Source organism: Ammospiza nelsoni, chromosome 16, assembly GCF_027579445.1.
Source record: "Ammospiza nelsoni isolate bAmmNel1 chromosome 16, bAmmNel1.pri, whole genome shotgun sequence".
NCBI lineage: Eukaryota > Metazoa > Chordata > Aves > Passeriformes > Passerellidae > Ammospiza > Ammospiza nelsoni.
The window spans coordinates 3,850,075-3,866,470 of NC_080648.1; the positions used below are offsets into that span (position 1 = coordinate 3,850,075).

General features: G+C 45.2%; 1 protein-coding gene across 1 annotated transcript in view; it reads left to right on the forward strand.

Moving 5' to 3' along the window:
- PFDN1 (prefoldin subunit 1) overlaps positions 1 to 16,396 on the forward strand; it is a 31,875-nt gene continuing 15,479 nt past the window's right edge. Inside the window, exons 1-3 of the mRNA XM_059483750.1 lie at positions 1 to 51; positions 247 to 413; positions 16,249 to 16,333. Of these exons, the coding sequence (XP_059339733.1) occupies positions 19 to 51; positions 247 to 413; positions 16,249 to 16,333 (285 nt within the window). The 5' untranslated portion in view covers positions 1 to 18. The remainder of the gene's footprint in view (positions 52 to 246; positions 414 to 16,248; positions 16,334 to 16,396) is intronic.

Genomic DNA, 16,396 nt, shown 5'->3' on the forward strand with positions numbered 1-16,396 from the left:
GCGCTTTACGCGGACAAGATGGCAGCGCCCGTGGATCTGGAGCTGAAGAAGGTTTGAGACCCCCGCCCGCGTGTTTCTCTTTCATATGCGCTCCCTCCTTGTGTCCCACCCTTCCACTGTGTGTCCTGCCCACTGTGCGTCCTTCTCCGTGTCCCCCTCCGTGTCCCGGCTCCGCCGGCCGGTCCCCCCAGCCCAGGGCCCGTTGTGCCCCCGGCGCTCCTCACCCCGGCGCTCTCCCCTGGGCAGGCCTTCACGGAGCTGCAGGCCAAGGTGATGGACACGCAGCAGAAGGTGAAGCTGGCCGACCTGCAGATCGAGCAGCTCACCAAGACCAAGAAGCACGCGCACCTCACCGACACGGAGGTGATGATGCTGGTGGACGAGACCCGCATGTACGAGGGCGTGGGGCGGATGTGAGTATCGGCCGGGGCCGGGGACGCCACCGGGAGAGGGGCCCCTGGATTCAGGAAGGACAGTGAAAGTCTGCAGCATGTCCGGAGAAGGATAACGCAGGTAGAGAAGGGGTTGGAGCACAAGGACTGGCTGAAAGAGCTGTGATAACTCAGCCTGGCGAAGAAGAGACTCGAGAGGAGCCTTCTTGTTTTCTTCAACTTCCTGACTGCAGAGTGGAGTGTAGTGGTGGTCAGCTCTTCTCCCAGACAGCAAGTGATGAGAGGACATAGGCTTAAACTGCACCAGGGGAGGTTTAGGTAGGTCATTAGGAAGAATTTCTTCAGAGAAAAGGTGATTAAATATTGGAAGGGGATGCCCAGGGAGGTGGTGAACTCACCAGCCCTGGAGGTGTTTAAGGAAAGAATGGACATGGCACTTATTCCATGATCTAGTTGACAAGATGGTGTTGGTCATAGGTTGCACTCAGTGACCTCAGGGGTGTTTTACAACCTGATTGATTCTGTGATTCGGAGTCCTCCAGCCTGAGGCTCTGTGAAGCCTCCAGGCTGCTGCCCTGGGCAGGAGGCTCTCCACAAAGAGCATGTTAACTTTCTGCCAGCACGTCACTTGTTACCTTTTTCTCATTGTCTTCCATTTTTAATTTCAGCAATCTGCCTGCAAATGCAGCAAGGCTTATTCCTTTACCTCTTGGGGTTAGGTGCTGGCTGCCTTTATGAAGGGCTGTTACAAATTATATTGGATTTGTGTGGTTTTGCTTGCTGGCTCAGCTCCTGGCGTCAATGCTGTCCTCTGCCACCTCAGGGGGGTTTGTAATTTCAACTAGCAGAATGCTGTAATGCCAAATGGCATTTGTGGGAAGGCCCTCACAGGTCTGCCTAGCATCAGTCATTTCCAGTGTTGTTTATGTCAAACTCCTTGAAAAGCCCCTGTGCATAGCTTCTGTGCTCAGGGCTTTGCTGGCACAGATGTTTTACAGAAATGTCCTTTGCAGTGTCATGCCAGGGAATGGATCTAATGTCATTGCTTGGATTTTTTTCAAACCTTTGGAAGTGAACATAAAGCTTGTATGAGTAGTCCCAGTGCATCCTTAAAGATGTGCTTCTGTGTGTTGGATGGCTGTCAAAAGAAACACCTTAAACCAGGCTGAGGTGTTCTGATTGATTTCTGCAATGCACTTTGGTGGGATTTCAGCAACCTCTGGTAGAAGACCCTATAAAGTGGTTTTTATACAGAGAGGTTTCACCAAATAAAGTGGTTTCAAATCTGAAACACGTGCTTGCTTGACAAATGTCACATTAGATATCTGCATTTCTGATTTGAGAAAGAGGATTTTGTCTCATGTGAGTTGGGTAACAGTGATGACTGCCCAACTCGGGATGTGGTTTGTGAAATACTGGGATCTGCTCAGACTGCTGCCAACAGGGGAGATTGTATCAACCTCCTCCCTGCCCTGTTTACCCCACCTTCTTCGTGTCAGAGTGGCTGATCACAGGACCAAGCTGTGAGCCAGGTCAGCCTTCCAGTGCCCTGATCCCTCAGCCCACACAATCTCCAGATCAAGCTGTAGGGAGGTGGCAGGATGGGAAGGCAGGAATGGTGTGTGCTTTGCATTTTGAGAGTTTTCAGGGGAGTTGTACCCAGGCTAATGGAGCTGTTCAGAGTGGCAAGGTTCCCACTAAATAAACTTTTCCAGGTAGATTAAATGTTTCTGTTGGGTTTGGTGGGGGTGCTGGTGACATCAAAAAGAGACAGAGTCTAGTCTCTTGCAAGAGGGGACTGATTGACCTGGGCAGGCTGTAGATGTAGCAAACACATGTGTTTAGAGTAGTCATGAGATGTCTCAAAAGGCTTTTTTTTCTGTTTGGGTTCTTCACAGAGCAGACAGGTGAAGAATAAAAGATAATTCTGGAGTCAACATGTTTCTCTAAAGCTTTTTCAGAATTTGAAAGTCTAGAGTGCCTTTGGATGGGAGAAGTCCCTCAAGGTACTTAAGAATGTGAGAGTGTTGATCTTTATGGTTAAATGATCCTGTCTGTGAATCAGGTGGGGAGCAGATGTTATTTCATCACAGTCTGAAGTGCATTGTCTGCTTTCTGCTTCTGCCTCCTCCTTGGGAGTGAGACACCTTCTTGATGTGCTGAACCACTTACCCTTGCTGTGTGCAGGAGCCCCAGTCCTGTGGGGAGCCCTCTCTTCCTTCGCTTTCCTGACCAGACAGGTGTGAGGCAGGGCTGGCAGCTCCGGCTCCTGGGGGATGGCAGAGGCGCCAGCAGGGAAATATTTACATTGTGATATTGTTTAAAAACTGAACTCTTCATGGCCTTTCTTGTATTAGTGGCTATGCAAATACAAATTAAGGGAGTGCTCTTCTGCTGAATGCTGTTCATTCATTCTTTTTTTTTTCCTTTTTTTTCCCCTGCTAAGCTTGACAGGGTGTTCCTGTGAGCTCTGCCTGTCCTGGCTGTGGGGCTGAAGCTGCCCTGCCAACTGGCAGTGATGCACTGGTGTGATTTGTGTCACTTCCTAGTGCAGACAGCTTGCACCAAGTACATGAGGAACTTCCTGAAGCCCACTCCACCTCTAGCAGAGAATTTATTGCTGAAATTTGGGCTTTTGGCAAAACAGGCTAAAGCAACCCTTGAACAGGAGTTTAAATCCAAAAGCAGTCTGGCAATTTGTGTACCGCTGGAGACCAAAGGAGGTGGTCACTGTGGTTCTTCTGGACATAGAAGCCATGTTCTGTGAAGTGGACTAGCAGACGTCCTGTGTGGACATGAGTTTGGCCACCAAAGGCATATTTGTGATGTCCTAATTTCATTTACGTAGTCCAGCATGGAAATACTGGAGCTCTAAAGGGTTTCAGTTACCCAGGAAGGGTGGAGGTTTGAGTCACTGTTAACTCTGATTATCAGGGTTCTTCTGCTTGAATAACTAAATTCTTGAAGTAAGCTTTGTGCTTCTATTCCTGTGCTTAACTTTTTCTTTTAATTTCCTTTTTTCTTCCCTCAGACCCATACTTAGAATCTGGCATCTGATGGGGTTTCTGTGTTTTTCCTCCAGCTTGGGTGGATGGGCTGTATGCAAAGGGCTAGCATGTACCCTTCTGTAGGACAAGATACTCCAGGTCTTCGTAGAATTTGAAGGCTTGAGAAACTGTGGTGATGTGCTGCATCCTGGGAGGAAGCCTGCCTGCTTTGGTACTTCCTTCTGCATTACTTGGAAAGCAGTTGTGTGGGTTTTATTTTCTGAACCCCTATCCTGAATCTCCTTCCTTCCCAGAAAGCTTTGCCTTCACTGCTGATGAATGTCAAAGTTTCATTTGTTGTTCCTCAACTTGAGTTTGATTTGGGGTTCTTTTGGGAGTATTGCAGTTTGTGTAACAAACCGAGGCGAGGCCTTACTGGGCTCCACACGTGGGGCTCAATTTACTTTTGCTAAAGCTATTTTTGCTCTGACAGAAGAAATGTCAGTGCCACATAGTATGAGCTGATGAATTGCTGTGCACTGTACATATCTGTGAGGCTGGGAGCTCATCTGGGTGCTGGCATCTTGCCAAATACATTTCAGTTCTGTTACTTCATACTCTTTTGAAGGGCCTGTTACGTAGCCTGAGACAGCTACCACTGTGCTGGACTTCTGCTCAAGCTATTTGTGAACTGATATCATCGTGTTGCTTTGAGAACTATGTTGAAAGTTTAAGCTTCAGAATTCTGTCTGAATATTTCAGACCTTTCCCTTTACATTCTTCTAGCCCATAACCTGGACAAGATCCTTATTTACAGGAGAAAAATGTCTGGCACTTGGTGTGGGGCACAGTGAGGAGAGTGCTGCAGATTTTCATGCCGTGCCAAAATAGACAGTCAATTTTGGTTTGATATTGCTTTATCATCAGTTTACTTGTACAGCTAATGGGAGAACCCTTAAAAGAGAAAATATAAGTATAAATCAAGCAAATACTGTAGCACAACTTTTGGCTCAAGATTTTCTGCAAGCATAATATATTATCACAGCTGTCCCTATAAAATGACTTTGTACCATTACAGTATTTTATGGGACAGCTGTAATAACATGATTTTGAATTTAAAAATTTTTTCAAAGAGTGGTTCAGAATTTTGGTGGCTGAACCATATGCATGTGGAACCTGAGAGAGAATTAAATATACTTGATGATTTCTTGGGTTTAAATGCATTGTTGCTTTTATGGTGATTCATGGTTTTGTTTGAAAATGAGACATGATCAGTCACTGTAAGCTCTTTCCTGAGCCCTCAAAGGCAGCAGTCCCTGCTGCACATCACTGGGTGAAGCTGCAGGAGCTGCATTTCCACTGTTTGTGTGTGTGAGGTGTTTGTGTGTGTGTGTGTGTGAGGTGTTTTTGTGTGTGTGTGAGGTGTTTTTGTGTGTGTGTGAGGTGTTTGTGTGTGTGTGAGGTGTTTTTTGTGTGTGTGTGAGGTGATTGTGTGTGTGTGTGTGAGGTGTTTGTGTGAGGTGTTTGTGTGTGTGTGAGGTGTTTGTGTGTGTGTGAGGTGTTTTTGTGTGTGAGGTGTGTGTGAGGTGTTTGTGTGTGTTTGAGGTGCTTGTGTGTGTGAGGTGTTTGTGTGTGACGTGTGTGTGTGAGGTGTTTGTGTGTGTGTGAGGTGTTTTTGTGTGTGTGTGTGTGAGGTGTGTGTGTGTGAGGTGTTTGTGTGTGTGTGAGGTGTTTGTGTGTGTGAGGTGTTTGTGTGTGTGTGAGGTGATTGTGTGTGTGAGGTGATTGTGTGTGTGAGGTGTTTTTGTGTGTGTGTGAGGTGTGTGTGTGTGTGTGAGGTGTTTGTGTGTGTGAGGTGTTTGTGTGTGTGTGAGGTGTTTGTGTGTGTGTGAGGTGTTTGTGTGTGTGAGGTGTTTGTGTGTGTGTGAGGTGTTTGTGTGTGTGTGAGGTGTTTGTGTGTGAGGTGTTTGTGTGTGTGAGGTGTTTGTGTGTGTGAGGTGTTTGTGTGTGTGAGGTGTTTGTGTGTGTGTGAGGTGTTTGTGTGTGTGTGAGGTGTTTGTGTGTGTGAGGTGTTTGTGTGTGTGAGGTGTTTGTGTGTGTGTGAGGTGTTTGTGTGTGTGTGAGGTGTTTGTGTGTGAGGTGTTTGTGTGTGTGAGGTGTTTGTGTGTGTGAGGTGTTTGTGTGTGTGAGGTGTTTGTGTGTGTGTGAGGTGTTTGTGTGTGTGTGAGGTGTTTGTGTGTGTGAGGTGTTTGTGTGTGTGAGGTGTTTGTGTGTGTGTGAGGTGTTTGTGTGTGTGTGAGGTGTTTGTGTGTGTGAGGTGTTTGTGTGTGTGAGGTGTTTGTGTGTGTGTGAGGTGTTTGTGTGTGTGAGGTGTTTGTGTGTGTGAGGTGTTTGTGTGTGTGTGAGGTGTTTGTGTGAGGTGATTGTGTGTGTGTGTGAGGTGTTCGATTCTGCCAGCACTGAACACTGCAGCTGCCCTGTGCTTCCTGCTCACATGTCAAAAATCTCACAAAGAGCTGAAGGACACCCAAGGCTTAACCTTGATGGTTCAGCTGCTAACTATAGGCTGGTGTGTGAAATCTGAGTGGCTCCTCCATGGCTCTGTGGGGAAGGCTCGGTGCAGGCTGGGCGATGGAGCCTGGCTGCCGAGGGGCTGACAGGTGCTGACACCAGTCCCAGGCAGCAGCTTTGGGTGTTGCTTTCTGGCGAATTTGTGGTTTATAAACCTAAAGTTCCTCCATGTAGCTATTGGAAAAGGGAGGATTTATTTTCCACAGTAAGTGTGATATGTGGAGAAGTTCAATCAGGCACTGAGCTGTGAAGAAAACAAAATTTGTGTCCAGCTGCTTGACTGCTGCTGCTGCTGCACATTGAATGAGCTGTTGGGAGCTGGTACATGAGGAATCAAAGGCTATATCGGCGTAAGCCAAAAGGTTTTCCATCCCACAGCTGGTTTTTATTTCAAGTTTTTCCTGATTTTGAACTACTCACTTTTGTTGCAGCCTGAACAATGATTTTCACAGTGTTGTTAGGTGTGAGTGGGACTAGAAGTTTGCAAGCTCTTTTTAGAGAGCTGTCATGGAAAGCAAAAATGAGAATGATGCATGCAGGGGTGATGCAGTAATTTTCTGTGCTGCTGCCTGTGACTTGGTCTGTGAAGTAAGGGGCAGGAGCTTGTCATCCCCTTCCTGGTTAATTGGGAGGGTGAGAGGAGCAGAGCTGGTCCATGGACTGTGGTTACTGCTGGCAGTAATGAGATACTGGCAATCTGGACTCCTGGATTTGGTTCCAGCTCAGAAGGGGAGCTTGTTCTCTTGGGCACAGGCTCCTTTTCCAACTGACATCTCATTTCCAAACACATTCCTTCCCCAGTGCCCTGCCCCCGCTTCGTTCTTGATCTTATTCCTGCTGCCCAGGGCTGCTCATTTGTAATCTCCTGGATATCTTGGGCCAGTTATAGCTCTTCTGCCCTGCTGCTCTACATAATTTCTCCATGCAAGACTGAAACGTCAGAGAAGAAAAGATTTCCATGGCTTGTGTGCAAGATGTCTATCTGCCCCATTCTAGGAAACAGCTGCACTTCTTTAAAGAATCAGCTTTAGGCAGAGAACTTGGACACTCTGATAAGTCAGTGTTTGTGAAATACATGAGGAGTAGAAGCAAGAGTCTTAAAATAAAAGTAATAGCTAATTTAAAATACAAATAAGTCCTTTACTTATCCCTACTGGAAATAAATCTGTTGGTTATAGTCCCCCACCTACTGCGTGGGTGTTCTGATAGGAGATTAGCAATACAGCTTTTCCTCTTGCTTGTCTCCCTTGCCTGGTGACATTTAACTCTTTAGGAACGTTTTTCTGTTGGGACTTAGGACTATGATGTTCCCACAAGTCTGTTCCATTCTTTTCTTTATCCCTGAATTTTTCTCTACCTGTTACCTAGACAACACAGAGGAAGGAGCTACCTGAGTAAACTTGAGGTGAAATCTAAACTGAGAAGAATAAGGGTCAGAAGGGAGGCTGAGTGCTCCTGCAGGCTGCCCTTGTTGCTAGAAGAGGGTGTTTGATGTGCTGTGAGCCAGAGGCAATGTGCTCTCATGGAAATGCCAGAGCCTTCAGGAATCCTGCTCACTCAGGGCAGGTTTGCAGCTTGGGCTCCTGTGCATTGAGGGCTGTAGTAATGAACCTTGGCTTTGTCCCTGCCTCTAGAGAGAGGGAAGGTGAGATCCCTTGCAAATACAGCCCATCTCTTGCTTCAGTGGCTCAGAGTTCTGTTTGGATATAGGCTAGACAAATATTCAGTGTTCTGAGAGCTGACACTGCTCCTGCTTTTGTGACTTGCTGTGCCAAATGACTTTACAAAACCATTATGGAACATGAGTGATGATTTCTGAAGTTTTCCAAGCACTTAAAATGTCACTCTGGTATTCTGAAACAGCAAGGAGCTTCCATTAATTTTAATATTTAGTGGATTTAAAGTACTGTATTTTGAAACTTCTTTCCCATTTCCTGAAGAAAATGTTAGAATCAAGGGTGAGAGTCCCTGGAGAAATAATGAATTCTAGAGCACTTCTTTCAGAACACAGGCCTTTTAGGTTTAGCGCAGAGGATGTGACTTTCCTGCAGCAGAGAAGAATGGCCAGATCACTGGCCCAAAAAAAGGGTCCCTGCTGTATTTCTGTCTTTCTTGGAAATGCCCTTCCAGGTGTGCAGTCAGTGGATATTCAGCCAGAAGGACAGGGTGTGACAAGGTACTGAGGGCCCTCAGCTCTCACAGGGAGGTGCCTAGTCAGTCCCTGAGCTGGGATGTGAATGTCAGCATAAGATATAAATTTTAGGTGGAACAGCCTTAAAACAAATGACAAATCTCAGTCTGAACATGCTGGCCTTGCCACCTGTTCAAAGCCTGAAAGAAGGGGAGGCTCATTCATGACCCCTGAATTAAAAGACTGAATTAAATATGAAGAAACCAATCCCATGGCATGAGAACTCCATTTTACACAAGTTTAATTCAGAGATGCAAGAACCAAAGTGCTGCATCAAATCTTGAACCAAATGCAAGACAATTTCTGTCTTGAATTCTTACTTTGTTTTCTCGAAAACTATTTGCTGAATTAACGGAATGTTTTGGCCAATTTAGCAAAATAAAAAAAAATAGAAGTTTGTTCTTGCTGATTAGGACACAGCAGTGTGGTTGTTTTAGTGCTAGCTAATTTAACTCCAGAGTCCAGAAATATCTGTCTATTAGTGTTGTGCTTGAGTGCTTTTGGCTCAGTTATCTTTGTGTCCACTGCTGTGAAGTTTTCTGTAGTGCTTTGATGCTTTGTTGTAGCAGGATTTGGGATGTGCAGAAGCCAAGACTGTGCTATTTACCCACAAGCTGAGTCTTCCTCCTCACTTTGCATTTCAAAGGTTTCCTCCCAGACAAGGCAGAAATATTTTTTCTATTTTTTTTCTTTTCCCCTCTTGCAACTGGGGATGGAATCAAAAAAGATGGATCCTGATTTTGCCAGTTTCTCTGTACAGGGTCTTAGGGAGGGTCTGCTGCTAAGAAGGGCATAAGTTTTTCTGTCAGAGTATAACAGTATCTTCATGTCACTTCATTTGCTGCTGCAAAGTTCACCTTTTTGATCACAGAATATTTATCAATAAGAAAAAAAATAAAATAGAAATGCCTTTAGGATTATTCACCAGGGTGCTTACACCAGCGTTTGCTTGTTTATGTTTTCCTTGGTGCATATCCGTGTGGTGTTGTAGATATTTTTTTTTTTTTGTATGTTAAGCATTCTTCCATAGGGATTTCTTGAAAATAGAGCAGATTTTAGAAATGGATCTTGACTTCCTATTATTGGAAAAATTTTTCTGTTTTCTGCTTCTTTCTGGTACAATCCAGACTGCAAAAATCTATTTGAGGTGCATGTGTGGTTGGCATGTTGTAGTCATTCCCTTGGCTTAAATAAGCCACTGCTCATCAGTGCTACATACTAACAAATTGTATAAAAACAAAACTAGAAGACAAAACCACTAAATCAGGAATATAGTGAGGCAGAACCACTCAAGGGGATTTCAATTGCATGAAGTGCTGTTGTTCTTGCAGTGTTTTCCCATGTGGATTTAATCTCAAATGTTATGAATTCCTGTATGATAGAGAGGAGGCATTTGCTTGCTTTTTTTTTTAAATTCCATTTATGTCAGTTGAGCCTTGAAAAAGAATTTATGATGTTCATTAAAAGCAGACCACAGTACTATTTTCTTTTTTTGGTTTGTGCTATATTTAATACACACTTAGAGGTATATTCCTGATGTCTTTTTTTAAAGAACCCAACATGAACAATGGTATAAATCTACCATCTAGTTAAGTGTCTGGCAATGCAGAAACTGCTGTTTGCAAGCTGTGTTACTATCTTGGCTCGAGGTAATGTAATATGCTGGAGCTATTGAGAGATGCCCCCCAAAAAAGTGAAAGCTCAATGTAAACATGGCCTGAAGTGCAGCCCAAACCCCTCGGTGGGGCTGGGCGCGTCAGGCCAGCCCTGCTGAGCTTTGGGGAAGCCAACAGCGTGGAATTCTTTCTTCAAATCCTTTAGCTCCTTAGAGTAAATAGGTTTATGGCTTACAAATGTTCATCTGAGTAAAAGTTACCCTTGTTGGGGCCTACATAAGATGAGGTTTGGCTGATATCCAGCACTGCTAATCCTGAGCTCTGCATGCTCTGGTGTGTCAGGCTGGCTCTGCACAGGTTGTGCTGCTCACTGGGGATGTCTCCTGCCCAAACAGCTCCTGGTGCTCATCCACCTCTGTGAGGGCAGCAGCAAAATGTCATGTGAGCTATAAACTGCTGCTCCTTGGAATGTATTCATGTATAATCCTCCCACATAAGCTGTGGGATTTGTTTTGCTTTAAGGTATTTGGGGGGAATAGTTGGGGTCAGCTATATCGAGGTGACCCAGTGAGACGACTGACCACTAAAATAAATGCAAACATAGGAAAAGCTTCAACTCATCTGTTCAAACTCCATCTGTTCTGAACCAGTTCTAGTTAAGGCATATGATCTGTTGATGGGAGATTCAAAATCAGGCTGAAAAAATGTGAAACCTTTAGACATGAAGGGTGGCAGCATAAGCTATAATTAGTGATGATTTTTCTTTTTTTTTTTTTTAATATTGCTTCCTTGTCTTGTTTGGAACTGGGTAATTCATCTATGGTGACTAAAACTGGAATTTGGAGGGGTATAAACTGTGCCTGGTATGAATTGCATAGAGAATCATATACAGAAGCACCAGCAAATCCTGGGAGAGTAGAAGAGGACTACTGGGTGCTGGCAGTTCTGCACAGCTGGTTTTGGTTCAATCAAGCTAGATTGCTTGGGATCAGCTCCTTGGAAGCCTTTCTTCCATTGGCTTTGAACAGTACTTAAAATGCAGTAATCCCCTGCTGAGTCTGCTCAAAGCTTGAGCAGCAGTGCAAGTTCAGAATTAAAAAGCGTCTTTAAATAGATAAATGCATCACTGGGCTTAGCCAAACTTTTCTCACAGAGTGGTCTAAGGCGAGCACTTGGTTTCAAGGGGCAGGACATTTCATGTAAACACTGCTGTGATATACCACAACATGTTAGGTTGTTTAGAACTACAGTAAACATGTTAAAATAATGTTAGGGCTTTGCACAAAGTTGTTTGTTTTCTTTTCAGTTTTTGTAGAGAGTTTCCCAAGTGGAATGAGAACCATGTGGGTAAAGTTACAGTGGTTCTTTGTGTGAGCTGGGAGCCAGGTGAATGGACTTACAGATGTGCCATTCATCATTATTCTGGCAAAATAACACTGGACATATATACCTGTAAAATTGTCTCTGTCTGGAATTAGGCAGAGAGCTGCAGAGATCTACATGGAGCCAAGTGGGAAGAGCTTCTTTGCAGACTGTTTGTGTGGGGGTCCTGTGGCCTGTTGTGGGGCTCCTTCCCTCCTGGTTTGAATACTGGAACACAAACAGCCTCTTGCACAGGCAAGGCAGGCAGGAGAAACACTGGGACCACATTTCCTGACTCCAAGGGCAGAGGAGAGGCTGCTCATGCCCAGCTGCCTGCCACTGAAAGCTCCAGCTGTAAAGGCTGAAGTTTGTTGCAGTTGCAAGTAATTGAAAGTAGGGATTCTTCATGGAAAACCTGAACTATGAGCATCACTGTGACTCCACCTTTAATAACTTTAATGACTTGTATGTCATAATGAAGAGTGGCATGTGCTGAACAAACATCTCCATAACCTCATTCATTAAGAGGCAAATCTTTCAGAATCCAATATTATGTCTCAAAGTCAAGTAAACAGCACATTTTGGTGCAAACAGGCTGAGTTATGGAATTACTTACACTGGGCCATCATCAGTTTGTGGGTGTGTATGTGTGACACAAAGGAGCAGACAGATGATGAAGTGGGCAGCTCTGCTGACCTCACAAGAGTCTGAAGCACTTTTGGGCCAGAGCATCAGGGAGTGCAATATAGACACTGATCAAATGAAAATTATAATAGAAAATTAGAATTGTAAAGGGGTAAGAGATCCCTTCAGAAAGAAACTAGCAGTGAGCCTCAGAGAGTGTATATAAACCACTTGCTCTGCCTTAGGGAAACAAAATTCTGGTATGGAGCTTGCAAGGGGAGGAAAATAGAAACAAGTGGGAATATTTAGAGTGAGGTTTCTCTTTCATTTCACTTGTGCTCTATTTCTGTTCCCATATTGCACTTGAGAACCAGCAGTCACTGGGAGCCAAGCCTGTAGGTGCAGTCCATTGGCATCCACTTGGCTCTGCTCCATGGAGCTGTTCTTGTTGGAGCCCAGGTTTGGCTGAGCACTGCTGTCCTCAGGGACCCCATCCTCTGCAACTTTCATTTCTGATTTTCTTTGGTTTGTTTAGAGTTTTTACCATTATTAGCAAGTCCTGTTCTATTTTTACTGGCTGTTCTCTTCGAAATGGGTGGCCAGGTGAGATGAGGTGAACTTGTCCATTCTGACCCAGATATTTTTTGTGTTAATTTAGCAACAGTGAAGAAGTTCCTGTGTGAAGAGGTGATTGTTACTAAGCTTTGTCATTGCCCCTGTGGTGCTGAATCACTGTTTCATGGTTGATAGTGTGGGTGTCATGTTTGACAGGTCTGGGAGTGTGTGCTGTGACGCTTCACTGAGAGCAGGAGGATACAAAAAAATCTCTCGTATCTGGGGGAAGACTCGGTTTGCTGCTTGTCTTGTGGATTAGCAGTGCTTAAACTCCATCCCAGTCCAGCACACAAACTCTGGGGGCTTGGAGCCTCCCATGAACTCCAGCAGAGCTGTGGAAGCAGCTCTTGGGTCAGTATTGCTGTGTCTCCTGCTGGGCTCTGCACCACTGAGCAGAAAGGGGCTCCTCAGCTCAGTGACTCTCATATGGGGTCAGCTCTCAGCTGGTGCTGAACCTCCAGGCACAGAATTAACTTCATGTGTTTGAAAGGCTCAGTCATAAACTCACTCAGGGAAGAATTAAGTTGTCAGAATGTACCATACCTCTTTGATGAGCTTGGAAATCTGTACATAAAATAACTACATCTAACTGATACCAGGCAGCAGAATGGCACTGCCTTGTTTCTCCAGCTTGGTGAGGGAAAAACCTAAAAATCATCAAGTTGATGTGTTACTTAGGGTAATTGGAAAAATGAAATTTAGATTAAATTTAAATTCTGGTTTATTACAAATGCCCTGCAGCACTTCTTACCTAATGAGCAGAACAAACTTCTGCTTTTTCCAAGTGCTGCCATAAACCACATTATTTCCTTAGGTAAAAACTTTGGCCAAGATCTCCACAATATGTGTATCCCAAACTAGATGCTAAAAAACTGATGTATTTTTGAGTCCTGCTTGTGTTGGAAAGCATAGCTACAGATTTGAACAGCTAACTGTGGGTGTGGATTTACAGTTCAGCTTTCAAAGACCTGGCCTTTGGCATCTTCCAGGGTGGCACCTGTGCTCTTGGGGCTGAAAGCTCCGTGGTCTTGCATCAGGGAACTCAACTGGCTTTGAGCAGCACTGGTGAAGACCTGCAGGATGCTGCTGCCCAGCTCAGGGACATCTGACCTGCTTCTGAGCAACTGTGTGAACAGACCCAGGTTCCATCCCACTGTTTTACAGCAGGCAAAAGCAGGGTGGTTGTGTTTGTGCCCAGCTGCCTGCAGAAGTCTCGTCAGTGCTAATTTCAGCCATCCAGTTTTAATTTGCTGCCCCATGTCTGCCAGAGCATTGCAGGAGGGTGGGAAGGAGGATATTTTCCCTGATGACTGCTGTTGACATTTGCAGAATAAAAGTGAAGTCAGGCAGTTGTTTGTTGGAGGTTTTGGTGCCTGCAGCAGTTGTGAGCCAGCCGGGATCGCCCAGTGCCTGTCACCCAGCAGGGACATTCCCAGCTGCAGCATGGGGAAAATTGCTCAAGCTGTGCTGCTTTTGAACTTTGTTTTTTAGACCAGGGACGTCAGGGAAACCAAAATGATCAATCTTCCTGTACAATTTGGGGAAGCAAATGAGAAGGGATTGTATTCTTCTTTGCTGCCTCCACAAAAAAAGGAAATAATTCAGGAAACGTTCACATACACAGGCAGGCTCAGGGAAGCAGTGACGTGGGAAGGGACTCATGGCTTTGTGTACAGAAGGCATCTTGCAGCTTTGGTATTCACTAATGGCAGCCACTGCAGAAACAAGGCAAAATTTGAGTTTACAGGGGTTGTATGTGAAGGCTAATGATTTTTATTCTGGTATTGTATGTCTGAGGTAAGAGCATCAGAATGATGTGTTTGCTGGTGGTCCTGAAAAGTGTCTTTTCTCTGGCTGGATCCAGCAATGAAAATAACTTCTTTCCTAGAAGGATTTTCTTGAACTTGATTTTCACAAAATACCTGTGTTGTTATTTCAGCAGTCTGCTGTATGCCCAAACCATCACCACTGTGTGCAAGTGAATGGTGGGGACACCTCCCATTGGGAAAGGGGGATTAAGGGGATAAAAGGAGTCTGAGTGAGCTGTGTTGGTAAGAACAGGAGCAGACAGAGAGCAAAGATGATGCCAGCAATAAGCATGAGCCAAGACTGGGGAAAAAATTAGAGAGATTTGAGAAAATTGCAACATAAAAGATGTAGAGGAAGTTCCTGTGGAGAAGAGGAGGCGAAGCAGAACAGGGAAAGAAGTGGGAGGAGAAGGAGGCACTTCTGTGTTCAGTTAATAGCAACCCCAAAGAGAGTTTTAATTGGAAACCTATTATAATTATCCACAGTTTTCCTCCCATGCATTTCAGGAATGTGTGTGGCAGGTACTTTTCCTTTTGGCTGGGTTACTGGAGAGGGCACTGGGTTTCCAGCCAAGTGGCAGATCCATGTTTGTGTTTACCAGGCACTGAGCAAACCCTTCAAAAATGTCATTTGTCGTGGGAGATGACTCTGCAAACTGATTTCAGGTTTTTCTGTAGCAGACGGGGAATGCACTCTGATTGTGCCCTGTCTAAAGCTGCTCATTTTAACTGTTGGAGCCTGAGCTGCTGTCACCTGGCAGGAAGACATTGACCCTAGTTGGTGCTAGAGGAGACCTTGACCTCGTTGGTATGACCCATGGAGGCTCCTTCTAAATCCCCTGGGGGACTTTCTAAGTAGGGAAGGGGGTGAATCTGCAGCTTGTACATTCTTTATGTCTGGAAGGATGAAAAACAACCATGAAGGGTTCCTAAAATTTGTTTGAACTTAGTTGTCCTTTACCTCTTTGTGGGATGCCAGTGCCACGTGCTGGAGAGCTGCTTTGAATGTTTGGTGCTCCTTCAGAGGCTTCTCTGAGGCACCTTTCTGCTTGTTGGCAGGCAGGACTCAGATGTTATGGATGCATCTTTCAAATCCCTTTGGCAATTGAAACCAGAACAAGTGGAAACCAGTGGCCGCAACTTCAGTTAAAAGCAGCCACTTTCCACCTCACAGAAAAACCCTTTGGTTGGGGAAAGTGTAGAAATTTGGAGACCAGTGAGGGGTTGGGTTAAAGTCAAGGCTTGAGAAGTGGGGTCTGCTGGGAGCACTGTCTCTGCTTTGTCAAATCACAGCAGGGTGGGTTGGAAAGGTTCTTCACAGACCATCCAGTCCCACCTCCTGCCTGCCCTTCCACTGTCCAAGGTTGCTCCAAGCTGGGTCCAACCTGGACACTTCCAGGGATGGGGCAGCCACAGCTTCTCTGGGCAGCCTGTGCCAGCACCTCACCATCCTCAGTCTGAAACATTTCTCCTCAATGTCCAATCTAACCTGGCCTGTTGCAGTTTAAAACCATTGCCTGGCATGACAGACCCTGCTAAATGCCTCTCTCTGTCTTTCATGTCAGCCCCTTTTCTACATTGAAAAGCTGCAGTAAGGTCCCCCTGGAGCCTGCTCTTCTCCAGGTTGTAGAACCCCAACTCCCTCAGCCTTTCCCTGTGGAAGGCTTTGGTTTTATTGTGTGGGTTTGTTTACCTTGTGAGCACTAAACCCTTAATAAACAGCTCTTGCCTGTCAAGAGTCTTCCTTGACTCTGTGCCATCCATTGATTTTAATCCCTGTGAAGGGAAGGTGCTGACAGACTCCCCTTGCTGGCTGTGTGCCAGAATCACTTCCAGATCATTCAAGGACACTGAATGATAGGGGGCGATCTCTGTGTGTCCATGTTCATCCTCCCAGAGCATGGGTGAGGCTGGTGAGCCTTTGGGGCCAGGAGCTGTCAGAGCAATTTCTCCTGTCTCTGTGCAGAACATGGGAATGAGGATGAACACTTAGCAGGGGTGGCTCTTTGACTTGGTGCACAGCTGGTGAACCCTGATGTAAAAAGCACCCAACTTTTTCTGTCTCTTCTTTTTCACTTGTAGGTTTATTCTTCAGCCTAAAGGAGTGATTCACAATCAGCTCTTAGAAAAACAGAGAATAGCTGAAGAGAAAATTAAGGAGTTAGAGGTAAGTTTTTGGCAAATGATGATGAAAGCAAAACATTAAAGGTCTACAGATACTCTTTGCTAC